Source organism: Rhinopithecus bieti, unplaced genomic scaffold (genome assembly GCF_001698545.2).
Source record: "Rhinopithecus bieti isolate Rb0 unplaced genomic scaffold, ASM169854v2 scaffold_14454, whole genome shotgun sequence".
Lineage (NCBI taxonomy): Eukaryota > Metazoa > Chordata > Mammalia > Primates > Cercopithecidae > Rhinopithecus > Rhinopithecus bieti.
Genome location: NW_016808228.1, coordinates 330,485 through 358,404, shown reverse-complemented (window position 1 = coordinate 358,404; position 27,920 = coordinate 330,485). Strand labels below are relative to the sequence as shown.

The window sequence follows — 27,920 nt, the reverse complement described above, 5'->3', positions numbered from 1 at the left end:
CCACAAGGCGGGCATCCTAGCGCGAGCGGCCGTTTTGAGGCAGAAGCCCGACGGGGCCCGTGTCCGAGCTTAGGGAGGGGCCGGAGACGCAAACACAGGTCTCCCAGGAAGCAGGAGGCGTCACAGGTGCAGCGGGCGGCCGCTGCAGCGGGCGGAGTCTGGCCAGAGAGAGGAGGCGGGCGTCCGGGAACGCCCGGAAGGGGTGAGGCCAGCGGCGGGGCGGGGCTTATGGAGATCGTGAGCTGGGCCTGAGGAGAAGACCGGGTTGGGAGCTGCGAGGGGCCGGGTTTAGCGGGGTGGGCGTGGCCGTCGAGGTGGGGCTTGGCGGGTCCGAAGGAACCTGGGGCAGAGCTGGAAGAGGGAAGGTCTTGGGGGCCCTGGGCCTGGGTCTGCGGGAGTCCCGTCTAGAGGGATTCCGAGGCGGCGGCGGCGTCAGGCCAGGCCCTGCCCCGGGAGCTCATCTTGTCCCCTTTCGCCCCTCACGCCCCCCAGCTCTCGACTCTAGGCCCTGTCCCCTGAGCTCTGCCCTCGGATGTCCGACCGCCCAGAGCCTGCATGCGCCGTGGGGCGCCCCAGGACCAGGAGCTGGTGGGTCCAGGGCCCCCTGGGCGGGGGTCCCGGGGCGCCCCTCCTCCCTTGGGACCCGTTGTCCCGGTTCTGGTCTTTCCCCCGGATCTAGTATTCAGGGCGGACCAGCGGAGCGGACCCCGACAGCTGCTGACCCTCTATAACCCCACAGGAACTGCGCTTCGATTCCGAGGTAAAGGGATCGGCGCCTCGTGCAAGGGATCTGGGGGCTGGTGGCCGGACATTGGGAGGCTGTGTTGGCTGGAGGAGTCAGATGGGTGGGGTTGGACGTCCAGCTTTGGTGGACTGGGAAAGTCATGTCCAGCCTCCGGGGCAGAAGGCAGAGGGGACTCAAATGACCCACATGGCAGGGCTTGTCTGTGTGTGTCTCTGTCCCCCAGTCCTGTGCACAGCACCTGCCAAATACACGGTGTTTGACGCAGAGGGATATGTGAAGCCTCAGTCTTGCATTGACATGTGAGTGAGCTGGGAGGGTGGGGAGGCTTATGGAAGCCAGAGGTCGCTGCCACCTGTTGTCTGAGGTCTGAGACCTTGCCCTCTTTAACCTGTTTGCCCTACCCTCTGTCTGTGCCCCTAAAGGAGAGACTTCTGGGGGGGAGGCTCAGATTTCCTAGGATTACTGCCTCTCACTCATTTCACCCCAATGAGCTTCTCTCCTACCTTGGGACCAGTGTGATTCGCCATGTGGCACCCATTCCCAGCCACTATGATGTCCAGGACCGCTTCCGCATTGAGCTGTCTGAGGAAGGAGCTGAGGGCCGAGTGGTGGGACGCAAGGACATTACCTCTGTTCTGAGAGCCCCAGCCTACCCCCTTGAGCTTCAGGGACAGCCGGATCCAGCGCCTCACCCAGGGCCTCCTGCGGGGACACCACCACCCACAGCCAGACACTTCCAGGAACGTGAGTTGGGAGACGGGGATCTTGAGTTCTGTAGGGAGGCAGGAACTAGCACCTCCCTAGAGATGAGATAAACTGGATTTGAAGAATAAGTCTCCTGGTTCAGTCTTTTGTCTTTTGGTGGAAACATTCCTCCGAGTTGAGATTTTATATCAGGTGAGGGGGAAAAGGACTTACAGCTTCCCGGGTTTCTGACTTCTACTTAGAGGAAAAAGTTCTTCCTTGACTGTAACCGCAGTACTTCCTATTGTGTGGTAGCTCAGTTCAGTTCAATAAGAAACCTGTATTGAGCAATTAACCTTGTACCAACTTGTGTACTGGGTTTGAGATCAAGAGAGGTCCCTGCCTGTCAGGTCCACAGAAGAGAGAAAATGAATGCTAAGGGACTAGAGGAGAGAGTTTCTCGTGGTGGTGGGGACAGAGGCTCTAGGAAGAAGAGGACACTTGCAGTGTACCCTTGGAGGGCAGTAAAAAGTACATACAGGGCATGGTGGCTCACGCCTATAATCCCACTGCTTTCGGAGGCTGAGATGGGCTGATGACCTGAGGCCAGCAGTTTGAGACCAGCCTGGCCAACATAGTGGAACCCCGTCTCTACTAAAAACACACAAAAAATTAGCTGGGCATGGTGGCTCGCACCTGTAATCCCATCTACTCAGGAGGCTGAGGCAGGAGAATCACTTGAACCTAGGAGACAGAGGCTGCAGTGAGTCAGGATTGTGTGGCTGCACTCTAGCCTGGGTGCAACAGAGCGAGACTCCGTCTCAAAAAAAAGAAAATGTAGATACAGGGTGTGGTGGCTCACACCTATTATCCCAGTGCTTTGGGAGGCTGAGGTGGTGGGAAGATTGCTTGAGGCCAGGAGTTCAAGATCAGCTTGGGCAACATAGCAAGACCCTCTACAAGCAACTGAAAAATTAGCCAGGCATGGTAGCATGAACCCATAGTCCCAGCTACTCAGGAGGCTGAGGCAGGAGGATCACTTGAAGCCAAGAGTTCCAGACCAGCCTGGGCAATGTAATGAGACTCCATCTCTACAAAGAATAAAAGATAATTAAAAAAAAAAAAGTAGATACATCTTCCTTGTTCAGGCTTCTCCCTGGAGGACCTGGGCTGGGCAGGAGTGGGGACTGCAGCATCTGACGAATCTTGTTTCTCAGACCCCTGCCAGCAACTGGCCACCAGCTCCTTCCTCCTCTTCTTGCTGACGGGGATTGTCTCCGTGGCCTTCCTGCTGCTCCCACTCCAGGACGAACTCAGCAGCCAGCTGCCTCAAGTCCTGCACGTCTCCCTGGGACAAAAGTTGGTGGCCGCCTACGTGTTGGGTGAGGACAGTAGTGGCTGGGGACCCAGGACCCAGGAAAAAGGGAGAATGGACGGGAGGAGCGCTAACAGAGTCCCAGGGCTGCCCATGAGACCCTGTTCTTTCTTTGTTCCCCCTCCAGGCCTCCTCACCATGGTGTTCCTCCGGACCTGAGCTCCCTGCTCAACCCCCAGCCCACCCCACCTCACCCTCCCTGGGCAGGGTCTTAAGGCAGCCACTGTGATGCTCATACCTTGCCTTGCCTCCTACCCTCTTCTCTTTCCTGCCTACTCCCCCCTCCTCCCCCACAAAAAACACCCAGGGATTTGTACTTGTTTTCCAAGCTGAATAAAATACATTTTTAAAATGAAAATCAGAAATGTAGGGTACTTGCCCCTGTCTTCCCACTTCTTTTTTGGTATTCAGACATCCTCTAGTTCCTCCCACCCCTGTTCCCAGGGGACCTGGGCACTTGGGGCAGTGATGAGGCCCAGCGAGGATTTAGAAGACTTGGGTCACTCCTGGTGCTTGCGTCGAAAAACTGTGTCCATGAGCAAATCATTTAATTTCTCTGAGCTGCAGATTCTACCTACAAAATGAGGGCGTTGGGCAAGTTGATTCTCAAGATCCTCTTCAGCCCTGGAATAGGATCCTGTCCCTAAGCCAATGTACCTAACCTAAAAAGAAGTGAACGAAAATACCACCTAATCCTGCCTGCCACGGAACTCCTGTCCCACCATCTGGAGGCAACAAAGCCTCTCGCCAGGGTTACCTGGGTGTTTACAACCCCTAGAATCCTTTTCTGCCTTTTGGACCCTATATCTGTTTTCCTTTGTCTGTCCTTTAAGACTTCAACTCCCGGCCGGGCGCGGTGGCTCAAGCCTGTAATCCCAGCACTTTGGGAGGCCAAGACGGGTGGATCACGAGGTCAGGAGATCGAGACCATCCTGGCAAACACGGTGAAACCCCGTCTCTACTAAAAATATAAAAAACTAGCCGGGCGAGGTGGCAGGCGCCTGTAGTCCCAGCTACTCGGGAGGCTGAGGCAGGAGAATGGCGTAAACCCGGGAGGCGGAGCTTGCAGTGAGCTGAGATCTGGCCACTGCACTCCAGCCCGGGCGACAGAGCAAGACTCCGTCTCAAAAAAAAAAAAAAAAAAGACTTCAACTCCCTTGGCCGGGCGCAGTGGCTCAAGCCTGTAATCCCAGCACTTTGCAGGGCCGAGGCGCGTGGATCACTTGAGGCCGGGAGTTCGAGACCAGCCTAGCCAACATGGTGAAATCTTGTCTCTAAAAATACAAAAAATATACCCAACATGGTGAAATCTTGTCTCTAAAAATACAAAAATTAGCCGGACATGGTGGTGGGCGCCTGTAATCCCAGCTACTCAGGAGGCTGAGGTAAGAGAATCGTTTGAATCTGAGAGGTGAAGGCTGCAGTGAGCCGAGATTGTGCCATTGCACTCCAGCCTGGGCAACAGAGCAAGATTCCATCTAAGAAAAAGAAGACTTCAACTCACATGGATGAGAAACACCAAAGTCCCTACCAATATGGGGGAAATAGTATTGCCTGACATAACCTCACCTTAACCAGGCAAAAAACAAAATAAAACAAAACAAAAAAAACAAAAAAACTAGGGTACAGGAAAAGAATAAGATTTACAAAAGGCAGGCTTCCAGCTCACTTGCCTTCCTTCAGGTGCAGGGTGAGGAGGAACAGAGGAAGAGGGAGAGTGGCCAGGGTCAGTGGCTCACATCTGTAATCCCAGTGCTTTGAGAGGCCAAGATGGGAGGATTGCCTGAGCCCAGGGGTTCAAAACCAGCCTGGACAACATAGCAAGACCCTGTTTCTACAAAAAAATAAAAAGGAGGGAGAACGAGTGACTCTGGGCAGATGGTTGACTGGGAACAAAGATCGGCAAGATAATATTATTAAGACTCAGGCTGTCAGAGCACTGGAAGGTGATCATTTGTTCCAGCTTTAGTTTAGGGGCATTGGGACCTGCTCCACTACCCTGGGAGTCTTCTCCCTCTCACACCCAGAGCTGGCTGCAGTGGGGTGTGGCCCTGATACTGCATGGAGAATGGGTGTGCCATTTGTGTCCAGGAATCTGGGGACAGCTCTTGCCATAGCCCAGGAACCCTCTTTGCTAAATTACATGTGTATGGAAGATATCCATTCACACCAGCCTGGATGCGCCCAGGTCCCCAAAACGCATTTGAGGTGCCACATAGGTTAATGGTTCTGTGAGTACTTGTGAAAAGACCTTGTGGCCGGGCACGGTGGCTCAAGCCTGTAATCCCAGCACTTTGGGAGGCCGAGACGGGCGGATCACGAGGTCAGGAGATTGAGACCATCCTGGCTAACACAGTGAAACCCCGTCTCTACTAAAAAATACAAAAAACTAGCCGGGCGAGGTGGCGGGTACCTGTAGTCCCAGCTACTCCGGAGGCTGAGGCAGGAGAATGGCGTAAACCCGGGAGGCGGAGCTTGCAGTGAGCTGAGATCCGGCCACTGTACTCCAGCCCGGGTGACAGAGCGAGACTCAGTCTCAAAAAAAAAAAAAAAAAGAAAGAAAAGACCTTGTTACTGGTGTGGTCAAGAAGGCTTTCTGAAGGGCTGGGGGCAGGGACTCCCGCCTGTAATCCCAGTGCTTTGAGAGGCCAGAGCAGGAGAAGAGCTGGAGGCCAGAAGTTCAACACTGGCCTGGACAATATAGCAAGACCCCATCTCTAAAAAAAAATTTTTTTTTTTTTTGAGACAAAGTCTTGTTCTGTCGCCCAGGCTGGAGTACAGTGGTGCAATCTCGGCTCACTGCAACCTCTACCTCCTGGGTTCAAGCAATTCTCCTGTCTCAGCCTCCCTGGTAGCTAGGAATAGAGATGTGCACCACCACCCCTGACTTATTTTTGTATAATTACTAGAGAGGGTTTCACCATGTTGGCCAGGCTGATCTCAAATTCCTGACCTCAGGCCCGCCTCGGCCTCCCAAAGTGCTGGGATTACAGGCATGAGCCACTGCGCCTGGCTTTTTTTTTTTTTTTAATTAGCCAGGCATGGTGGCTCACACTTGCAGTTGCAGCTACTCAGGAGGCTGAGATGGGAGGATCTCTTGAACCCAGGTGTTTGAGGCTGCAATAAGCTATGATTGCAGCACCGCACTCCAGCCTGGACCACGTAGCGAGACTCTATCTATCTCTACAAAACAAAAACTTAGCTGGGCATGGTAGCTCATATCTGCAGTCCCAGCTACTCTGGAGGCTGAATTCAAATTAAAATTTCCCATAAGTAAGGAAACAAAAGATCCTTAATTCACCCATCTCAAGATCACATCTGCAATGTCCGTTTTTGGGACTTCATTCACAGGTTTCGGGGATTAGGACGTGGACATTTTTGTCCAGATCATTATTCTGCCTACCACAGGGAGCAATGGACAAAGTGAAGAAGAGTTGAGAAAGTGCTTTGGAACACTTGTCTGGACTGTATGTCAGGGAAGCAAATAGCTCAGGAGGTTTCTGATCCTAATTCGGGGTTCTGAGAACCTAAGAAGTCAAGCTTAGGGGGCTAAGGAGGGGACAGTTACATCCTGAAAACCAGAGCCCTGTGGCATCCCAAGCCTTAGACCAAGAGGCGTTTACTTCCCAGTGTCTTGAAGAGCTGTCAGGACCACAGCCTCCTGAAGCTGTGATTAAAGGTACACGGTGCCAGCACTTAGAATTTCCCGCCTCTGGTAGCTTACACTTCAATGTCTCCATCCTCAATGGACAAAGACTGGTCAACGGGGATCCTGGCCAGGTGCAGTGGCTCACACCTGTAATCTCAGCACTTTGGGAGGCCAAGGAGGGCAGATCACAAGGTCAGGAGTTCAAGGCCAGCCTGGCCAACCTGGTAGAAAACCCCGTCTCTACTGAAAATACAAAAAAAAAAAAAAAAAAAATTAGCTGGGCGTGGTGGCAGGCGCCTGTAATCCTAGCTACTAGGGAGGCTGAGGCAGGAGAATCGCTTGAACCTGGGAGTCAGAGGTTGTCGTGAGCCGAGATCACGCCACTGTACTCTACCCTGGATGACAGTGCGAGACTCCGTCTAAAAGAAAAAGGGGGCGGGGAGATCCTGGAGGATGTTCCAGGCAGGGCCAGTCATCTAATGTGTGTAACCATTGTTGGAGTCTTATAGGGCCCCATGCTCAGAAAGGGGCGCTATGCTTGGGGTTTAATGCTCTGAGACTGTTACGTTGAATTTTTTTCTTTTTTTTTCTTTCTTTTTTTTTTTTTGACAGGGTTCCACTCTCCCACTCTGTCGCCCAGGCTGGAGTGCAGTGGCACGATCTCAGCTCACTGCAACCTCTGCCTCCCAAGCTCAAGCAATTCTCCCACCTCAGCACCCTAGAGTAGCTGGGACTACAGGTGCGTGCCACCACACCCGGCTAATTCTTTTGCTTTTGTAGAAACAAGTTTTTGCCATATTGCCCAGGCAGCTCCGGAACTCCTATGCTCAAGCAATCTGCCTACCTTGGCTTCCCAAAGTACTGAGATTACAGGCATGAGCCACTGTGCCAGCCTTGAAATTCTTAATAATTTTTGTTTCCCTGAGACAGAGTCTTGCTGTGTCACCCAGGCTGGAGTGCAGTGGCATGATCACAGCTCACTGCAACCTCTGCCTCCTGGGTTCAAGCATGAATTTATGTTTTGAAAGTGGGTCCCCATGGCCAAGGGAGTGCAACATTAAATATCAAATAAAAGAATACCATGACAGGTTGAGAAATTGTAGAAAACAAAAACAAAAGCTTTGTTGCTTTTTTTTTTTTTTGAGACAAGGTCTCATTCTGTCACCCAGATTGAAGTGCAGTGACTTGATCATAGCTCACTGCAGCCTGAAATTCCTGGGCTCAAATTATCCTTGCCTTGTCTCAGCCTCCTGAGTAGCTGGAACTACAGATACACACCACTATGCCCCACTAAAGTTTTTTATTTTTTGTAGAGACAGGTTCTCCCCTATGTTGTCCAGGCTGATCTTGAACTCCTGGCTTCAAATGACCTTCCCGCCTCAGCCTCCCAAAGCACTGGGATTACAGACATGAGCCACCATGCCCAGCTTCTTTCTGGTTTTGAGCAAGGGGTCCTGCATTTTCATTTTGCTGCAGGTCTTGCAAATTATGTAACCATTCCTCATCCCAGGACAAGATACTGGCTGGGTGTGGTGGCTCATGCCTGTAATCCCAGCACTTTGGGAGGTTGAGGCAGGCAGATCGCCCGAGCTCAGGAGTTCAAGACCACCCTGGGCAACATGGTGGAACCCCGTCTCTACTAAAAAAAAAAAAAAATTTAGCCAGGCGTGGTGGTGCGCACCTGTATTCCCAGCTACTCGGGAGGCTGAGGCAGGAGAATCGCTTGAGCCCGGGAGGCAGATGTTGCAGTGGGCCGAGATTGTGCCACTGCACTCCAGCTTGGGTTATAGAGTGAGACTATGTCTCAAAAACAAAAAAGGATACTGAAGGCCCCTTCTCCAAAGACCACCTGCTTTATGGTGGTCTTTGGAGAAGGGGCCCTCAATATTTCCTTAGGCAGTTTCCTTAAGTGATAGAAACAGCTCAGTTTTCCCCATGGAGACAGCATTCCTGTGTGCACCCTCTCTGGTCCCTTCTGCCTAATCCTTTCCTAGGTCTCCAGGAAGGGATGATGGGATGGGATGGGCATGAGGGTGAGGAAGAAACATGAAGGCACTTATCAATAACAAATGTCACCAGATGGTTTATTGACATCAGGTGGTTTATTGACATTGAAACTCCATGCCCCTTTCACCACAGACCACCTGTTGGCCATAAGGCTGTGGTGCCAGCGATCTCTCCCACTAAGAGAGCTGGCCAGGTCCCAAGGCCTAGTCTCTAGGTATGGAGGACCCCAGAAAGGGGAAGGGGTTGTGATTGAAGGGATGCTGCTCCCTGATTAACTGACAGTATGACCATCACATTAGAGTCAGCTACACTGCAGGGCTGGGGTGTGTGGATATCTGTGCTGCAGTCTGGGCTCCGTGGAGAGACGTGTAGGGGTAATGAGAAATCGATCAGCAATGAGAGGTGGACTCTGAGCCACCTCCCTGACCCTGAATCATTCAAGTGAGGAGCAGAGGAGCTCTCGACAAGGGGACAGGGGGATCTGAGGATCCCCAGGGTCTCAGAAGCTGTTATCAATGTTCCAGACGTCCCCGCTAAGCGCATTGGCTGCCCCTTGCAGCGTCCAGGTGAGCAGGGCTAGCTGACGCCGGAAGCGACTCTCCTGGAAGACGGCGGAGGAGGTGGCCCCAGGGGTCCCGGAGCTGTTGGAGCGCAGCAGCCGCAGGTGGTCCAGCAGGGCGCCCAGCGTGTGGTCTCCGCGGCCCATGAAGATGTGGCGGAACGGGGAGTCGGCCGGCGACACGTACTGGGAAAGGAAGTAGAACTCCACCTGCGCAGAGAGGGGGATCAGGTCAGGGTGGGGGGCTCAGGCTCGGGAGCAAAGGCCCGAATCACCCTTCCCGCCAGCCAGCCTTTTTGTTTTTTTCTGTTTTCTTTCTTTTTTTTTTTTTTTTTGAGACGTAGTCTCGCTCTGTCGCCCAGGCTGGAGTGCAGTGGCGCGATCTCAGCTCACTGCAACCTCTGCCTTCGGGGTTCAAGTGATTTTCCTGCCTCAGCCTCCAGAGTAGCTGGGATTACAGGCGCCCGCCACCACGTCCGGCTAATTTTTGTGTTTTGAGTAGAGACGGGGTTTCGTCATGTTGGCCAGGCTGGTCTCGAACTCCTAACCTGAAGTGACCCGCCCGCCTCAGCCTCCCAAAATGCGGGGATTACAGGCGATTTTCTAATCCAGCCTGGGAGCTACTACCTGCTGCATAAATACGAGTTGAAAGCTTCCTTAAGTCCCACCTCCCTTTGGATGCCCAATCAGGAATAGCCATCCTGTGACGTCACCAGTGGCTAGGTAGGATACGTTCACCAGCTGGGCTTCTCTTTTGTTTTCCTTTTTCTTTTTGCTTTATTTGCATAATTACTATACCTGTAACAAAACTGTACCCGCTGTGCTTTTTCTTTTACTTGTTTTTTCTTTTCTTTTCTTTTTTTTTGAGACGGAGACTCGCTGTGTCGCCCAGGCTGGAGTGCAGTGGCGCGATCTCAGCTCACTGCAATCTCCACCTCCCGGGTTCAAGTGATCGTCACCACGCCCAGCTAATTTTTGTATTTTTAGTAGAGACGGGGGTTTCACCATGTTGGCCAGGTTGGTCTCGACCTCCCGACCTCACGTGTTCCACCTGCCTCGGCCTCCCAAAGTGCTGGGATTACAGGCGTGAGCCGCCGAAACAGGCCTCCCCTTCTTTCTATATCTAGAACCCCTAAGCCTGCATGTAGTTCTCCCTAGTCTTCCTTCCTCACCCAGTCGCTTGAATCCAAAAGGCGGAGCTTGCAGTGAGCCGAGATCGCGCCACTGCACTCCACCCTGGGCGACAGAGCAAGACTCCGTCTCAAAAAAAAAAAAAAGAAAAGAAAACAGAAAACAAAACTCCCAGCCGGGCGCAGTAGCTCATGCCTGTAATCCCAGCACTTTGGGAGGCTGAGGTGAGCAGATCACTTGAGGTCAGGAGTTTGAGACTAGCCTGGTCAACATGATGAAACCCCTTCTCTACCAAAAAAACTCAAACAAAAAAAAAAAAACCAAAAAACAAACAAACAAACAAAAAAACCAGCCAGGCATGGTTGTGCACGCCTGTAGTCCCAACTACTCAGGAGGCTGAAGTGGGAGAATCGCTTGAACCTGACAGGCAGAGGTTGCAGTGAGCCGGGATCGCACCACTGCACTCCAGTCTGGGCAGCAGTAAGACACTGTCTCCAAAAAATAAATAAATAAAAATAAATAAAAATAAAACTCCCCTTTGCTCACATCACCTCTCTGCTCAAAAACCTCCCTAATTTCCTTGATGCTAACACCCTTAACATCCAAACTTCTAATCCTGGTGTTTGAGGCTCCCCACGGTTGATTGATAACCCTATTTGGTGCTCCCCTCCCCTCTGCCTCTCCATGGGGCCCCTGTTCTGGCTCTGCTGGTCCACACCCTGCTTCCAAGTAAAACCAGACTGATTTCACTGTCACACCCAAATTCTGGGTCTCTCCACCCTGAAATGTCCTCTTTACTTTGCATCAACCCACGTCCTGCCTGTTCTTCAAGATCCAAGTCACAGTCTAAAGCCGAGGTCAGCAAACTTTTTCTGCAAAATGCCAGATAGTAAATATTTTAGGCTTTGCTGGCCATGCTGCTTTTATTGCAGCTACTTAACATTGCTGCTATTACACAGAAGTAGCCATAGAGAGCATGAAAACCAATGAGTATGGCTGTGTTTCAATAAAACTTTATTTATAAAAACAGGCAGCAGAGGTTCACGCCTGTAATCCCAGCACTTTGGGAAGCTGAGGTGGGAGAGTCGCTTGAGCCCAGGATTTTGAGACCAGCCTGGACAATATCGTGAGATCCTCCCATCTCTACAAAAAATTTAATTTTAATTAGCAGAGTGTGGTGGTGTGTCCTCGCAGTCCCAGCTACTCAGGAGGCTGAGGTGAGGTGGGAGGATTGCTTGAACCCGGGAGGCGGAGGTTGCAGTGAGCCCGGATCATGCTACTGTACTCCAGCCTGAGCAACAGAGTGAGACCTTGTCTCAGAAAAAACAAAAAACAAAAAACAAGCAGCAGTTTCAATTTGGCCAGTGGCAGTAGTTCACCAATCCCTGGTCTAGAGCCACAAAATTCACTGGGTCTGACCCAACGCTATTGCAGGTTCTGAAGTCCTGAGTCCTTCCCTCTCCATCCCTGAGCCTGGCCTGAGTAATGCATTTTTTTTTTTTTTTCTTTTTAGACAAAGTTTCGCTCTTCTTGCCCAGGCTGGAGTGCAATGGCGTGATCTTGGCTCACCGCAACCTATGTCTCCCGGGCTGAAGCGCTTCTCCTGCCTCAGCCTCCTGAGTAGCTGGAATTACAGGCATGCACCACCAGGCCCGGCTAATTTTGTATTTTTATTAGAGATGGGGTTTCTCCATGTTGGTCAGGCTGTTCTCGAACTCCTGACCTCAGATGATCCACCCACCTTGGCCTCCCAAAGTGCTGGGATTACAGGCATAAGCCACTGTGCCTGGCCTAAGTCATGCGTCTAACACACAGGTCCCTTTTATCCCTGGTGGGGACAGGGGTATGGCAACTTGAAAAGAGGGTGTCTTTTTGTCTTCTGGATGCTGACACAGCTGAGGTTAAATCAAGATCTGTGAATGAGAATGAACCGTATCCAATCTATTGCCTCACCCCAGGGTCACCCGTGTCACAGTAGAGGAGACAAAGAGAAAAGAAGAATGAATGGAGAGAGAGATATAAGAAGGAGAGGAGAAGGCCAGATGCAGTGGCTCACGCCTGTAAGCCCAGCAATTTGGGAGGCCGAGGTGGGAGGATCACTTGAGGCCAGGAGTTTGAGACCAGCCTGGGCAATATGGCAAAACCCTGTCTCTACAAAAAATATAAAAATTAGCCAGGCGTCATGGCATGTGCCTGTACTCCCAGCTACTAGGGAGGTTGAGGTGGGAGGATCGCTTGAGCCCAGGAGGTGGAGGTTGCAGTGAGCAGAGATGGTGCCACTGCATTCTAGTCTGGGCAAGGGAGAATGAGCAAGAGCAATAGGTTTGTAAATGGCCAAGGCGGACAGGCAGAGGGCACAAGCAGGAAAATGCAAGGAGGAGAGAGAACATGAGCCTCCAAGGGGTAGCCATGCTCACTCTGAAAACCGTGAGTGCATGAGCACACGTGGCTCTGTGTACACTGCAGTTTCCAGCTCACTCCACACTCACTGAAGACTATCCTGTTTACTATTTTGCCCTGCAGACCTTTCCCCATGGCCACAGTCCCTACTCACCCATTTTTTGATATCAAAGGGTTGAGGGGTTGAGTTCTTGGAGTGAGGAAATGCAAGGAAGAGGAGGAGTTGGGAACTGGAGGTGGGGTGTGGGCTGCAAAGGATTCAAAGCTAAGCAGAAGGGATTGGTGAGGGAATAAGCTCTTGTTTAACTTTCACGTGACACCTCCTCCAGGCAGCCTTTCTGGATTTCACCCATTTCATTGCCAGAAGGAAAACAGCTCTCTATATTCTGAATATCTTTAGCGTTTTGCACTTCCCAGCCTGTAACCTTGTACTGTGGACAAGTGTGGACACGCTTTTCTTTCCAGAAGGGTCGAGGAGGCAGTGGGAGCTATAGGAGGGGAGTCAGCGAGGAGGGGTGAGGGAGGGTAGGTTGTCCCAGTTCTGCCAGGTGTAAACCAGGCTACTGTGGCTAAAGGGCTGGCCTTCCCTATCCATTTCATCACTTTGATCGCTCGGGTCCTCCAGGCTGACCGATCTATGAGCACTGCGCTTCCAGGACTGGGAAGAGAGCACCCAGAGGACCGGGACTGTGTAGGCGGGGAGAGAGAGGAGAGCGCAGACCTGGCCAGGTCCGGGAGGAGGAGCCCCAGGGAGGGGCAGGACACTGGGGGCGGGGCGAGAGGGGCGGGGCCTTACCCGCATTATGCGCACGTTGTACATGCGTGTCAGTCGCTCGTCTCTCTCCTCCGAGCTGTAGATCTCCTGCCGCAGCTTCTCCGCCGCCCGGATGTAGTCCCCCCGCGCCGAGTACACCCACTGCAGGGTCAGCCCTCGGGCCTGGGGGCGGAGGCGCGGGCTGGGGCTGGCGGCAGGGGCCAGAACCCGCGCCTAGCGTGGTGACAAGGGCTCCCGCCTAGCATGGGGGAGGGGGCTAGACCTGGCAGGAGGGTAGACGAGGACAGAGTGCTGGGGGTGGGATGAAGGGAGTGGGGAGAAGATCCTGCACCTGCCAGGTTGGGAGATGGCACGTGCTAGGGGCTGGGAGACTGGAGGCAGGGGGTTAAAGGGCTGGATTGCCAGAGAGAACCTAGACCCCAGGGATTGCAGAGAGAAGAGGCCAGATCCCCTGGCCTGGGCAGTGCCTCCCACTCCCAGAGGCCAAGAGCAGGGTGGGCCTCTTGAACCTTGAGGTCCCCGGAGAACTCGTTGAGGTTCCCGATGTGCCTAAGCACGACGTCCCCGTAGCGGCCGAAGTCGAGGGGCAGCAGGCGATCATGGCTGAGCCGGATGAGGAGCTGCCCTGCGAGCTGGGCCACGGCCTGGGCCACGGCGGGCAGGCGGCCTTGCAGCACCTTATGCAGATTCTCATAAGTGTCCTCCTTTGTGTGCAGGAACGGGTAGGCCTGGTCGTCCTGCCAGGACAGGGTGGACGCTGGGGCAGAGGCAGACAGGCTGAGACACTAGCGCTGTGTCTGGGGCAGGGGGAAGACGTCTCACCTCCATGAAAGAGAACTCGACGGCAGGGACTCCCACAAAGGCCGTGAAGGAATAAGCACTGCTGTCCATGGGTAGCGGCCGAATCCTGGGGGCAGGCAGGTTGGAGGGATCTGTGGGTTCAGGCTCCCCCACATCTCTCCTCAGCTCTCCCTACCCCCACAACTTACACCTCAGCATCCCAGCTGGGATTGGTGAACACCACCTGTTCATAGAGAGTCTGCCCGCTGTGGTTGGGAGAATCCACCTGGGGTTGGGGGGAGGGCACTGATCACGCTCTGCTCCTCCCCCTAACCTACTCCCCTCCACCCTCTATTCCTGGGGTGCTCTTGCCTGCTTCAGGACACTCTCAATGAGACTTGTCAGAAGGGGACTGGTCTTGGCATGAAACTTGTCATCCCCTGGAAAAAGGGGAGGGGAGGGATGCCATGCTCAAGGCTTAGTCCCAGAGGCAAGGGTAGACCCCAGGGGGCCAGGTGGTGGCACTGCCCCGGCTCACCCAGCACTGCGTTGTCCAGGCTCACGTACACTACGGCTTTGAGGTGCAGCACGCTGAGGTAGCCCTGTGGGTGGGTGACCAGTGTGGAGTGGGAAACCCCCGCCCCCACCTCTCCCCACTGCCTAATGACCTGCCCAGGACCCCACATCACCTCTAGCCACTCTGTGGAGCCCACGCTCCCAAAGTCACCGCCATCCCAGCTGATGAAGAGGAGACTTCTGCGGGGCCGGAAGCCTGGGGGCAGAGGGGAAGGAGGACAGGCTTAGCACAGGCCAAGCAAAGGCCCTCTCTTTGTCTTCTTCTGCCCTGAACCCCCAGGGTCTCTGTTTCTCTGTCTCTCTCTCTGAGATAGGGTCTCACTCTCTCACCCAGGCTGGAGTGCAGTGGTGCAATCATGGCTCAGTGAAGACTTGACCTTTCAGGTTCAAGTGATCCTCTTGCCTCAGCCTCCCAAGTAGTTGGGATTACAGGCATGCACCACTAAGTCCAGCCAATTTTTAAAAAATTTTTTTGTAGGGATGCAGTCCCCCTATGTGGCCCAGGCTAGTTTTGAACTCCTGGCCTCCAGCAATTCTCCTGCGTTGACCTTCCAAAGTGCTGGGATTACAGGCATGAGCCATCATGTCCAGCCCAACATGCTTAATCTTGACACAGACCATGGACTATGATTATCATTCATATCACTTTTTTCTTTTCTTTGTTTTCTCTTTCTTTCTTTCTTCTCTCTCTCTCTCTCTCTCTCTCTCTCTCTCTCTCTCTCTCTCTCTCTCTCTCTTTCTTTCTTTCTTTCTTTCAGAGGCTCATTCTGTTGCCCAGGCTGGAGTGCAGTGGTGCGCTCTTGGCTTACTGCAAACTCCGCCTCCCAGGTTCAAGCGATTCTTCTGCCTCAGCCTCCCTGGTAGCTGGGATTACAGGCGCCCGCCACCACACCTGCCTAATTTTTGTATTTTCAGTAGAGCGTTTCACCATGTTGGCCAGGCTGGTCTTGAACTCCTGACCTCAGGTGATCCATCTGCCTCAGCCTCCCAAAGTGCTGGGACTACAGACGTGAGCCACCATACCCGGCCTCACTTTCATTTTAGGTGAGGAAATATAGGTGAAGTGACTGGCCCAGGGCCACTCAGGTACAATGTGGAAGCCGAGGTCCAACTGACCAGTGGCCAGTCTGTGTCCCTCACTGCCTCTCTGCCCTATCCTCCTCGGGCCACAGGTCCACCGCTGTCTAGCCCAGGCCCAGGCCCTGGCCCTGGCCCTGACCTTACCGTTGCTCACCATGGAGGAAAAGGTCCGCACCAGCTCCAGGAGTATAGCCGTCCCCACAGCGGATTTAGCTGCTCCTGGGCCCCACGCATCCCTCTGGGCCCCGATGACAACATAGTGATCTGGGGAGGGGATGTTTGGGACACACTTCTGACACTGGCAGTACCCAAAGTCTACCCCCTGCACCCTGGGGGCATCCTCCATCAGCCTGTATCTCTCAGCCCATCACATTCGAGCAACCCCAGGCCTGTAGTCCCTCCAGTCCCTACAGAGGGCACCCCTCCCCACTTGGCCCTCCCTGGATGGTGCGCTCCTTCACCTGGGTGCCTGCGGTCATTCTGGACTTAGAGGGTTTCTGTCACCCAGGCTGGAGTGTGCAGTGATGCGATCATAGCTCACTGCAGCTTCAAACTCCCTGGTTCAAGCCATCCTCCTGCATGAGCCTCCCAAGTAGCTGGGACCACAGATGTGTGCCACCATGCTCGGCTAATTTCTTTTATTTATTTATTTATTTATTTATTTATTTATTTATTTATTTATTTTGAGACGGAGTCTCACTCTGTTTCCCAGGCTGGAGTGCAGTGGCGCGATCTTGGCTCACGGTAAGCTCCATCTCCCGGGTTCACGCCATTCTCCTGCCTCAGCATCCCGAGTAGCTGGGACTACAGGTACCCACCACCACGCCCGGCTAATTTTTTTGGATTTTTAGTAGAGATGGGGTTTCGCTGTGTTAGCCAGGATAGTCTTGATCTCCTGACCTCATGATCCACCCGCCTCAGCCTCCCAAAGTGCTGGATTACAGGCTCAAGCCACTGCACCCTGCCAATTTCTTTTATTTTTAAATTTTTTGTGAAGACAGTCTTGGCTTTGTTACCCCATCTTCAATTACCTACTTTGATTCTCCACTGCCATCCACACCCAGCTATGCTTGAAAGGGCCATCTGTCCTATCTAATCTGATCTGATCTCTCTTTCATGCTTGAGTCCTTTCTTTCTTTCTTTTCTTTCTCTCCCTTCCTTCCTTCCTTCCTTCCTTCCTTCCTTCCTTCCTTCCTTCTTTCTCTCTCTTTTTGTCTTTCTTTCTTTTCTTTTTTTCTTTCTCTTTCTCTCTTTCTTTTTCCTTACTTTTCTTTTTTTGAGACAAAGTCTTGCTCTGTTGCCCAGGTTGGAGTGCAATGGCACAATCTCGGCTCACTGCAACCTCCACCTCCAGGGTTCAAGGGATTCTCCTGTCCAAGCCTCTGGAGTAGCTGGGATTACGGACACGTGCCACCACGCCCAGCTAATGTTTGTATTTTTAGTAGAGATGGGGTTTCACCATGTTGGCCAAACTGGTCTCAAACTCCTGACCTCAAGTGATCCACCCGCCTCAGCCTCCCAAAGTGCTGGGATTACAGGCGTGAGCTACCACACCTGGCCTATGCTTGAGTTTCTATTACAACATCATCCAACTTAGGCTTGCTCACTTCCAGTGCTGGGGAGCTCACTACTGGGCAACAACCCCCATTCCATCACTAGACAGGCTGGAAGGTGAGGTCTCTTCACTGCTGCCACCATCAGACCAGTTCAGCCTCAACTTGCCAGCTTCCCTCCTCTGGGCACCACTCCTGTCCCCTCTTGGGGCCTCCTGCACTAGCCCCCTATCTTGCCAGGATGTATGGGCAGAAATTCCCCTCAGCCCACCACAAGCTGTGAGTGATACTGGACACACAGCATACCTGGCTCTGAGCGGCCTTCGATGCAGCCAAAGATGTTGTTGATGGGGGTGGAGGTCCTGTGGTTGTTGACCACTAGCCGCAGTCCTGGCCCGGGGCCCAGGTGATAAGGGGAGCCTAGGAGGCTCCCCTGCCATTCCTGGGGAGCCACAGGGCCTTTGAGCTTCCTGGAGAGGAGGAAGGCAGAAAGGGTTGGAAGTTGTAGAGAGACCCAGAAGAGTCCAGATCACTCTCTTCCTTCTTTCTTTCCTTCCCACCCTTTCTGGCTCCAGATCGCTGCCTCTGGACCCTGCCTAAGCAGGGCAGTGCAGTCAGGGCTGCCTTGGACGGTTCTCAGCTGAGGTAGGTGTGCAATCCAGTGGGAACTTCAGTTGCCAGACAGCGAACCCTGGAGAAGGGCCGTGTCCGTCCAGAAGAGTCACTTTTTTTTTTTTCTTAAGAGTCAGGGTCTCAGCCAGGCGTGGTGGCTCACACCTGTAATCCCAGCATTTTGGGAGGCCGAAGTGAGCGGATCACTAGGTCAGGAGTTTGAGACCAGTCTGGCCAGCATGGTGAAATCCTCTACTAAAAATACAAAAATTAGCCAGGTGTGGTGGTGCACACCTGTAATCCCAGCTACTTGGGAGGCTGACGCAGGAGAATCACTTGAACCCGGGAAGTGGAGGTTGCAGTGAGCCAAGATTGCACCACTATACTCCAGCCTGGATGACAGAACAAGACTTCATCTCAAAAAAAAAAAAAAAAAAAAAGAAGAAGGTCAGGGTCTCTCTGTCTCCCAGGCTGGAGTGCAGTGGTGTAATCATGGTTCACGGCAGCCTTAAACAAGAGTCACCTTTTTCTAGTTCACCCACAGTCACCCTGTGGCCTCGCTGCAGCCTCCCTCTCTCTGCCTCCTCCTCTCCTGGTCCCCAACACTCCCCTCACCTCAGCAGGCGGGAGGCAATGTCTGCGCTGATGGGCTGGGCTGGGATGCTGGGAAGGCCCGATGATGCAACTGGAGGGAACTGGGTTTGATTGAAGGAAGGGAAGCCAGGCGTGTAGGGGTCTCCAGTTCCCAGGTGCACCTGTGGGGAAAGGGGTGCCCACGCAAAGCTGTGAGTTGGGCTTCCAGGAATAATTAAAAACATGCCAGCCCCATTCTGAGCAAGAAGGTGTGGCCTCGGGACCCAGGAACAGCACGGCCAGCCTCCCCAGACTCACATGTCCATACACAGCCTGCTGGCTGGACAGGCTTGGCTTGTGTGGGTCCTGGGAGAAGTCCGCTGGCTCTGGGTATATGAGCACTCCTTGAGCCCCGAAGTCCTGAGCATTGGTCACCTGGGGAGGAAGGTGACTAAAAGACTCCTTCTCCCAGAAAAAAACGCGATTCATAAGGGCAGGAGAAACCAGGAAATGGCAAGGCTTTTGCTTGCAACTGTCCATCCCACGGAGAGGGTGTGGGGCCACCACCTGGCCTGTGTTTTCCCAACCTCAGCAGCTCCTGGGCAGCCCTCAAATCCCACCGGGCCCCATGGTACCCCATATTCCTGTTCCCTTCCCCATCTGATTTCCCCCAACCCCCAATTTGTTCCCAGCCAACATTTTCTTTTTTCCTTCTGATTCAGTTCCCAGACCAGCCAACATTTTCTTTCTTTCCTTCCATCCCTCCCTCCCTTCTCTGTTTCCCTTTCTTTTTTTTTCTTTTTGAGACAGAATCCTTTCTGTTGCCCAGGCTGGAGTGCAGTGGTGCAATCATAGCTCACTGCAGCCTGGAACTCCTGGGCTCAAGCGATCCTCCCACCTGAGCCTCCAGAGTAGCTGGGACCACAGGCACGTGCCACCACCCCAGCTAACTAAAATAAAATAAAATAAAATAAAGAATTTTTTTTTTTTTTTTTTTTTTTTTAGTAGAGAGGGGGAATCTCACTGTGTTGCCCTTGAACTCCTGGCCTCAAGCGATCCTCCTGTCTTGGCCTCCTAAAGTGCTGGGATTGCAGGTGAGAACCATTGTGCCCAGCTTATATTTTCTTACCATCCACATGTTTCTTTCCTGTCTCCCTCTCACAGCACCCTGAACCATTCTCACTGGCAGTCCGACCCTCCGGTTCCCAGGCCCACGCCCTCCCTCTGTCCAGGGGCATTTACCTTCTGGGCGAAGCTGATCACCCCCACGCGCACTAGCAGCAGGCGGCCCGCTGGGTCCACGCCCCTGGCCCGCAGGTCCTGCAGGTCTTCCGGCCGCCCGTAGTGGGCGTACACCAGCTCTCCCTGGGGACAAGAGGACGGTGAGGCACGCTCTCCGCGTCCCAACTCCGAGACCCAGGAAAGGGCTCGTGCCGCGCCCCATCCTAGGAGCGGGCAAGAGGGGCTCACCGTGACGTTGCCGATGGCGCTGTAGGGGCAGTAGACGTCAGGGTCCTCCAGCGGCAGCTGCTCTCCGACCTTCCCGGCCTCATCGACCCAGTGCAGGGTGTTGGGGTGAGCCCTGGGGAGCGGGGCTGGTGAGCGCCCCAAGCCGCGTCCCCTTCCCGCGCGGCCCCCGCCCGCGCCCACTCACGGGTCCGGGAATTGCAGCCCCACGTAGTGCGTGTCGGTCCACACGTGGTCCAGCTTCTGGCGGGAGAGCGCCGCGCGGATATCCTGAGTCAGAGCGGCCATCCCGGCCGAGCCTGCCACCCGTTCCCGAAGGCTGGTTTCCCTAAGCGGGGAGAGGTGGGGACTTAGTTCTGAGTGCCCGGAGGAGAGGGAGGGAAGAGGGAAGGATGCCAGAGACGTGGGGTCGCCAGGGTCAGGGGCAGCGAGAGGTTCCTGAGTTTAGGAAAAGAGCGCTCCCCGTGGACGCTTTTTTTTTTTTTTTTTTGAATCTGAGTCTCCCTCTGTCGCCCAGGCTAGAGTGCAGTGGCCCACTCTTGCTCTCTGCAACCTCTGCCTTCCTGGCTCAAGCCATTTTCCTGCCTTGGCCTCCCTTGTATCTGGGATTACAGGCACGTGCCATCACACCCGGCTAATTTTTGTATTTTTAGTAGAGACGGATTTCACCATGTTGACCAGGCTGGTCTCGAATTCCTGACCTCAAGTGATCTGCCCAGCTCGGCCTCCCAAAGTGCTGGCATTACAGGCGTGAGCCACCGTGCAGGGCCCTCTGCAGACCCATTTTTCTCCCATCACCACCAGGGCGGCCCCAGAGAATCTCAGGATCTCCCTCTGCTTAAAATCTGACTTCCCATAGCTGGGAGTCCTGCCCATCATCCTGTTGGTTCTTCCCGGCTCAAGCCTAACTCTCTCCCCCTAACCCCGTTCCCTCCCACATCAACACACACACACACACCAGGCACCCAAACACTTTTCTTCAAAAGAGCTAACTGGGCAGGCAGAGACCGTCCTCATCTCCCCCATCCTCCAAGTGGGCCTCATGGAGACACTTTACACCAAGGTACCCAGGGGAATCACCCGTTCCTGGGCTCAAGCCATCCTCCTGCCTCAGCCTCCTTGAGCAGCTGGGACTACAGGTGTGCGCCACCAACCACTGATTTTTTTTTTTTTTTTTTTTTTTTAGACCGAGTCTCGCTCTGCTGCCCAGGCTGGAGTGCAGTGGCCGGATCTCAGCTCACTGCCAGCTCCGCCTCCTGGGTTTACGCCATTCTTCTGCCTCAGCCTCCCCAGTAGCTGGGGCTACAGGTGCCCGCCACGTCGCCCGGTTAGTTTTTTGTATTTTTTTAGTAGAGACGGGGTTTCACCGTGTTAGCCAGGATGGGCAACCACTGATTTTAAACACTTTTGTAGATAGGAAGTCTCGCTATGTTTCCCAAGCTGGTCTTGAACTCTTGGCCTCAAATGATCCTCCCAAAGTACTGGGACTATAGGCATGAACCACGGCGACCCGCCTCATATGTATATTTAAAGACACACATCAAAAGCATGAGATGAGGTGCTTATGGGGAGGGGAGTGGGGAGGATCACTCAGAGATGAGGCAGGAAAATTAATGGGAAAGGAAGGTCCTTTCTTTTTTTTTTTTTTTTTTTTAGGAAGGTCCTTTCACCAACCAATGCGTACACTGTATTATGGTCTCAGGAGTACAATCAACTCCATTCTTTACACCCAACCTTAAAAAAAAAATCCCCCCAATCTAATCATGATACTATATTGTTCAAAATACTCCAGTTCTCTCTCTTTCCTCTTAGAATGAAATTCAAAACAGTTAAAGTAGCCAGTAAGGCCCTTTAGGGCCTGAGCTACATCCATCTCACCAGCCATGTGGACCGTCTTTCCCTTCCTCCAAGAGGCCACCATCTTCCATTTCAGACCCTTCGCAAGTGGTGACTCTTGACCTGAATGTTTTTTCCACAGTCTCTTTGCCTGACAAATTACTCATCCTGTCAGTTTGGACGCGTCAGTTCCTCAAGGAAGCCTTCCCCAAACTGCAGTCTAAATCAGGACCCTGGTTAGTCTTTCCTTACACCCTTTTCTCTCTCTCTTTCTTTCTTTCTCTCTCTCTCTCTCTTTCTTTCTTTCTTTCTTTTTTTTTTTTTTTCTGTGAGGGTTCTCCTCTCTGTCCCCCCAAGGTGGGGGTGCTGTGGCCGGATCTCAGCTCACTGCAAGCTCCGCTCCCAGGTTCCATGCCATGTCTCCTGCCTCAGGCCTCCCGGGTAGCTGGGATTACAGGCGCCCCGCACCTCACCCGTAGTTTTTTGGTAGTTTTTGTAGAGACCGGTGGTTTCACCCGTGGTTAGCCAGGATGTCTCGATCTTCCTGACCTCGTGATCCGGCACGTCTCAGCCTCGCCAAAGTGCTGGGATTACAGGCTGAGCCACCGCGGCCCAGCCCGGCTAGTTTTTTGTAGTTTTTAGTAGAGACGGGGTTCACCGTTGTTAGCCAGGATGGTCTCGATCTCCTGACCCTTGTGATCCTCCCGCCTCGCCTCCCAAAGTGCTGGGATTACAGGCTTGAGCCACCGAGCCCGGCCTTTCTTTCTTTCTTTTCTTTCTTTCTCTTTCTTTCCTTCCTTCCCTCCCTCCCTCCCTCCCTCCCTCCCTCATTCTTTCTTTCTCTTTCTTTCTTTCTTTCTTTTTTTTTTGGAGGCAGAGTCTCGCTGCGTCGCCCAGGCTGGAGTGTAGTGGTGCAATCTCGGCTCACTGCAACCTCTGTCTCCTGGGTTCAAGTGATTCTCCTGCCTCAGCCTCCTGAGTAGCTAGGAACACAGGCGCCCACCACCACACTCAGCTAGTTTTGTATTTTTTTAGTAGAGACAAGGTTTTGGCATGTTGGCCAGGCTGGTCTTGAACTCCTGGCCTCAGGCGATCAGCCCACCTTCACCTCCCAAAATGCTGGGATTACAGGTGTGAGCCACAGCGCCCGGCCCCTTTTCTTTTCTTTTATTGGAGATAGGGTCTTGCTCTGTCACCCAACCTGGAGTGCAGTGGCATGACCATAGTTCACTGCAACCTTGAACTCCTAAGCTCAAGCCATCTTCCTGCTTCAGCCTCCTGAATAACCAGGACTCTAGGCATGCACCACCACACCAGGCTAATTTTTTATTTTTTTTAAATAATAATAATAATAATTATTATTATTATTATTGACATGGAGTTTCACTCTTGTTGCCCAAGCTGGAGTGCGATGGCGCAATCTCGGCTCGCTGCAACCTCCACCTCCCAGGTTCAAGCGATTCTCCTGCCTTAGCCTCCCAAGTACCTGAGATTATAGGTGCCCGCCAACATGCCTAGCTAATTTTTTTTGTAGTTTTAGTAGAGACTAAAAAGGGTGAAACAGGGTTTCACCATGTTGGCCAGGCTGGTCTCAAACTCCTGTCCTCAGGAGATCTACCCGCCTTGGCCTCCCAAAGTGCTGGGATTACAGGTGTGAGCCACCATGCCCGGCCAAATTATTATTATTTTTTTAAGAGACAGGATGTCTCTATGTTGCTCAGGCTGGTCTCAAACTGGGCTCAAGCGATCTTCCTACCTCAGCCTCCCAAAGTGCTAGGCTTACAGGTGTGAGCCACCACACTGAGCCTCACATCCTTTGCTTTTCTTTCAAAGCAATGATTTCATTCATAATTATGTAGTCGTGAATGATTGTTAGTTTAGTATTGGTTTTCTCCAGTGGATTGTAAGCACCATGAGAACAAAGTTAAACTGTTTTAGTCTCTGTTATCTCAACACCACCTGCTTAGCGTAGCACCTGCCACATAGTAGGTCCCCCAAAATATTTGTTGGATAAATGAATTAATTATCTCATCATTGTCACCTCCAGTCCAGGCACTCCACTTCCCTGGTCACATCCTGCATCTTTTTTTTTTCAGATGGAGTCTCGCTCTGTCGCACAGGCTGGAGTGCACTGATGCGATCTCAGCTCACTGCAACCTCCGCCTCCCAGGTTCAAGCGATTTTCCTGCCTCAGCCTCCCGAGTAGCTGGGATTACAGGCATGCGCCACCACACTCAGTTAATTTTTGTATTTTTAGTAGAGAAGGATTTCACTATGTTGGCAAGGCTGGTCTCGAACTCCTGATCAGATGATCCACCTGCCTTGGCCTCCCAAAGTGCTGGGATTACAGGCGTGAGCCACTGCGCCTGGCCCATATCCTGCATCTTGTCATTACCCACACTCCATCTCTGGAATACTTATCCATTGAGGATCTACTGAACATCTAGTAAGTGCCAGGCACTGTGGTAGGTGCTGGAGACTCTGAGATGCATAGGACATATTGTATCAGGAAGTTTTCAAGGTTCCAGAATCCTACTCTCTGAGTAGACTTTGTCAGGTTCCAACTCCCCCAGTTACCCTCGCTGTACCTGCTCTTCAACCCCATTGAACATGACAAATGTCCTGGAACTCCACATCTATCATCTCCCCCCGCTTTCTCTTCCCTCTCCATCCCACCCGGAGCCATGTTTCACTCTTGGTGCCCAGGCTGGAGTGCAATGGTGCGATCTTGGCTCACCGCAACATCCTTGATCTCTCCCCAAAACTGCTACCCGTCTTTTGCCTCAGTGCCGCACCCTGCTTCTAGACCTGTCAAACTATCTACCTGCTCAGCCTGTACCCAGACAACCAAACACTGCTCAAAAAAAAAAAAAAAAAAAAGCCCTGAACAGGCTGGGCACCATGGCTCATGCCTGTAATCCAAGAAATTTGGATGCCAAGGTAGGAGGATTACTTGAGTCCAGGAGTTTGAGACCAGCCTGGCCAACATGGTGAAACCCTATCTCCACAAAAAATACAAAATTAGCTGGGTATGGTGGCGCATGCCTGTAATCCCAGCTACTTGGGAGGCTGAGGCAGAAGAATCGCTTGAACCCGGGAGGCGGAGGTTGCGGTGAGCCGAGATCGCACCATTGCACTCCAGCCTTGGCACCAAGAGTGAAACTCTGTCTCAAAACAAACAAACCAACCAACCATAAATTAGCTGGGCGTGGTGGCTCACGCCTGTAGTCCCAGCTACTTGGGAAGCTGAGGCACAAAACTCACTTGAAACTGGGAGGCAGAGGTTGCAGCAAGCTAAGATCACGCCACTGTATTCCAGCTTGGGCAACAGAGTGAGAATCCGTTGCAAAAAAAAAAAAAAAAAAAGTGGCCGCGCGCGGTGGCTCAAGCCTGTAAGCCCAGCACTTTGGGAGGCCGAGACGGGTGGATCACAAGGTCAGGAGATCGAGACCATCCTGGCTAACACGGTGAAACCCCATCTCTACTAAAAAATACAAAATCTAGCCGGGTGAGGTGGCGGCGCCTGTAGTCCCAGCTACCCGGGAGGCTGAGGCAGGAGAATGGCCTGAACCCGGGAGGCGGAGCTTGCAGTGAGCTGAGATCCAGCCACTGCACTTCAGCCTGGGCAGCAGAGCGAGACTCTGTCTCAAAAAAAAAATAAAAATAAAAATAAATAAAAATAAATAAATCCTGTCTCTAAAAAACACAATAATTTTGAAAAAAGAAAAATGAAAAATTAAATGGGCGTTGTGGCCCCCCTCCCCGTAGTCCCAGCTACTCGGGACACTGAGATGGGAGAGTCACCTGAGCTTGGGAAATCGAGGCTGCAGTGAGCCCAGATTGCACTCAAAAAAAAAAAGTTAATGTAATTTAATTTTTTTTTTTTTTTTTGAGACGGAGTTTCACTCTTGTTGCCCAGGCTGGAGTGCAATGGCACGATCTTGGCTCACCACAACCTCTGCCTCCTGGGTTTAAGCAATTCTTCTGCTTCAGCCTCCCGAGTAGCTGGGATAACAAGCATGTGCCACTACACCCGGCTAATTTTGTATTTGTTTTGTTTTGTTTTTTTGAGACAGAGTCTTGCTCTGTTGCCCAGGCTAGAGTGCAGTGGCGTGACCTCGGCTCACTGCAAACTCCACCTCCTGAGTTCACGCCATTCTCCTTCCTCAGCCTCCCAAGTAGCTGGGACTACAGGTGCCTGCCGCCACGCCCAGCTAATTTTTTATATTTTTAGTAGAGATGGGGTTTCACTGTGTTAGCTAGGATGGTCTTGATCTCCTGACCTTGTGATCCGCCCACTTCGGCCTCCCAAAGTGCTGGGATTATAGGCCTGAGCCACCGCACCCGGCCTGTAATTTAATTTAAAAGCTCTGAGCAGGCTGGGTGCAGTGCCTCATGCCTATAATCCCAGCATTTTGGGAGACTGAGGTGGGAGGCTTGTTTGAGGCCAGGAGTTTGAGACCATCCTGGGCAACATAGGGAGACCTCATTTCTACTAAAAAAATTAAAAATTAGGCTGAGCTCAGTGGCTCATGCCTGTAATCCCTGCACTTTGGGAGGCTGAGATGGGTGGATCACCTGAGGTCAGGAGTTTGAGACCAGTCTGGCCAGCATGGTGAAATCCTCTACTAAAAATACAAAAATTAGCTGGGTGTGGTGGCAGGCGCCTGTAATCCCAGCTACTCGGGAGGCTAAGGCAGGATAATTGCTTGAACCTGGGAGGTGGAGGTTGCTGTGAGCCGAGATCGCACCACTGCACTCCAGCCTAGGCAACAGCGAAACTCTGTCTCAAAAAAAGAAAAAATAAATTAGCTGGGCATAGTGGCACACATCTGAAAAAATAAAGCCCTGAACATTGTTGATTCCACAGACTTAAGGTCTTTCAGCAGGTGAACCCAGCAACATATCAAGAGTAATCATACACCTTGATCAAGGTTAGCATTGAGCTCATGAAGATAAGGAAATCTATTAACACAAATTACTATATAAACATTAAACAAGAGGCTGGCGTGGTGGCTCATGCCTGTAATCCCAGCACTTTGGGAAGCCGAAGTGCTTTGGCAGATCGCTTGAGCTTACGAGTTGGAGACCAGCCTGGGCAACATGGCAAAACCCTGTCTCTACTAAAAATACAAAAGTTAGCCAAGCGTGATGGTACGCACCTGTAATCCCAGCTACTCAGGAGGCTGAGGCATGAGAATCGCGTGAACCTGGCAGGCGGAGGCTGTGGTGAGCCAAGACTGCACCACTGCACTCCAGCCTGGGTGACAAGAGCGAGACTCTGTCTCAAAATAAATAAATAAATAAATAAATAAATAAATAAAATAAATGTCTCAGTGAGCTAGGAATAAAAGGAAACTTCCTTAATTCATTTTCAAAAGCTGTCTGGAGCACAACAAAGTACATTCTTAACGGCAAAGTATTATAAAAGCATTGCTATTAAAGTCAGGAAATAGGAAAAGGTACTTTTAACTGCCACTGTTACCTTAAATTAATGTCCTCTCCAATGCAATGAGAAATGAAAAAAAAAAAAAAAAAAAACACTTAGAAGGTATAAGCATTGGAAAACAGAATCTCCATCTTCTACTATCTGTAGCTTAGCTGATTTCCTACTTAGAAAACTCAGGCGAATCCGCTGAAAAATTACTCCCCTCCCAAAAGAGGGCTATGGGTGGACCTAGCTTCTGAATCTGCACCCGCAAATGCATTTGCTTGTTTGTTTTCTTTTCTTTTGTTTTTTTTTTTGTTGTTGTTGTTTTTGTTGCTTGTTTGTTTTTGTTTTGTTTTGTTTTGAGACGGAAGTCTCGCTCTGTTGCCCAGGTTGGAGTGCGGTGGCGCGATCTCGGGTCACTGCAAGCTCCGCCTCCTGGGTTCACGCCATTCTCCTGCCTCAGCCTCCCCAAGTAGCTGGGACTATAGGCGCCTGCCACTATGCCCAGCTAATATGTTGTGTTTCTAGTAGAGACGGGATTTCACCGCGTTAGCCAAGGTGGTGTCGATATCCTGACCTAGTGATCCGCCTGCCTCAGCCTCCCTAAGTGCTGGGATTACAGGCGTGAGCCACTGTGCCCCGCCGTTATTTTGTTTTTGAAACAGAGTCTCGCTCTTTCTCCCAGGC

The 27,920-nt window shown here is 52.2% G+C and overlaps 2 protein-coding genes across 7 annotated transcripts; one reads left to right on the top strand and one right to left on the bottom strand.

Moving 5' to 3' along the window:
* Window positions 1-106: 106 nt before the first annotated feature.
* On the top strand, window positions 107-3,165 carry MOSPD3 (motile sperm domain containing 3). 6 transcript variants are annotated; one of them, XM_017886175.1, is made up of 6 exons: window positions 107-202; window positions 493-760; window positions 939-1,044; window positions 1,260-1,489; window positions 2,647-2,811; window positions 2,932-3,165. In XM_017886175.1, exons 2-6 carry the CDS (start codon window positions 556-558, stop codon window positions 2,961-2,963), a joined length of 738 nt encoding a protein of 245 aa, XP_017741664.1. In that variant the 5' UTR covers window positions 107-202; window positions 493-555; the 3' UTR covers window positions 2,964-3,165. The 6 variants fall into 6 exon arrangements, with proteins under 6 accessions (XP_017741664.1, XP_017741669.1, XP_017741666.1 ...); XM_017886177.1 differs by having other exon boundaries at window positions 177-264; XM_017886178.1 differs by lacking the exon at window positions 107-202 and adding an exon at window positions 234-296.
* A 5,371-nt stretch (window positions 3,166-8,536) lies between these two features.
* TFR2 (transferrin receptor 2) lies at window positions 8,537-20,438 on the bottom strand. Its single transcript, XM_017886172.1, has 15 exons — window positions 20,154-20,438; window positions 19,970-20,081; window positions 19,742-19,864; window positions 18,818-18,934; window positions 18,542-18,681; window positions 17,621-17,784; window positions 15,906-16,025; window positions 14,795-14,877; window positions 14,644-14,707; window positions 14,478-14,545; window positions 14,315-14,391; window positions 14,148-14,232; window positions 13,835-14,062; window positions 13,347-13,487; window positions 8,537-9,229 (listed from the first exon to the last, which is right to left on the bottom strand). Exons 1-15 carry the CDS (start codon window positions 20,252-20,254, stop codon window positions 8,960-8,962), a joined length of 1,893 nt encoding a protein of 630 aa, XP_017741661.1. The 5' UTR covers window positions 20,255-20,438; the 3' UTR covers window positions 8,537-8,959.
* Between the last annotated feature and the right edge of the window lie 7,482 nt (window positions 20,439-27,920).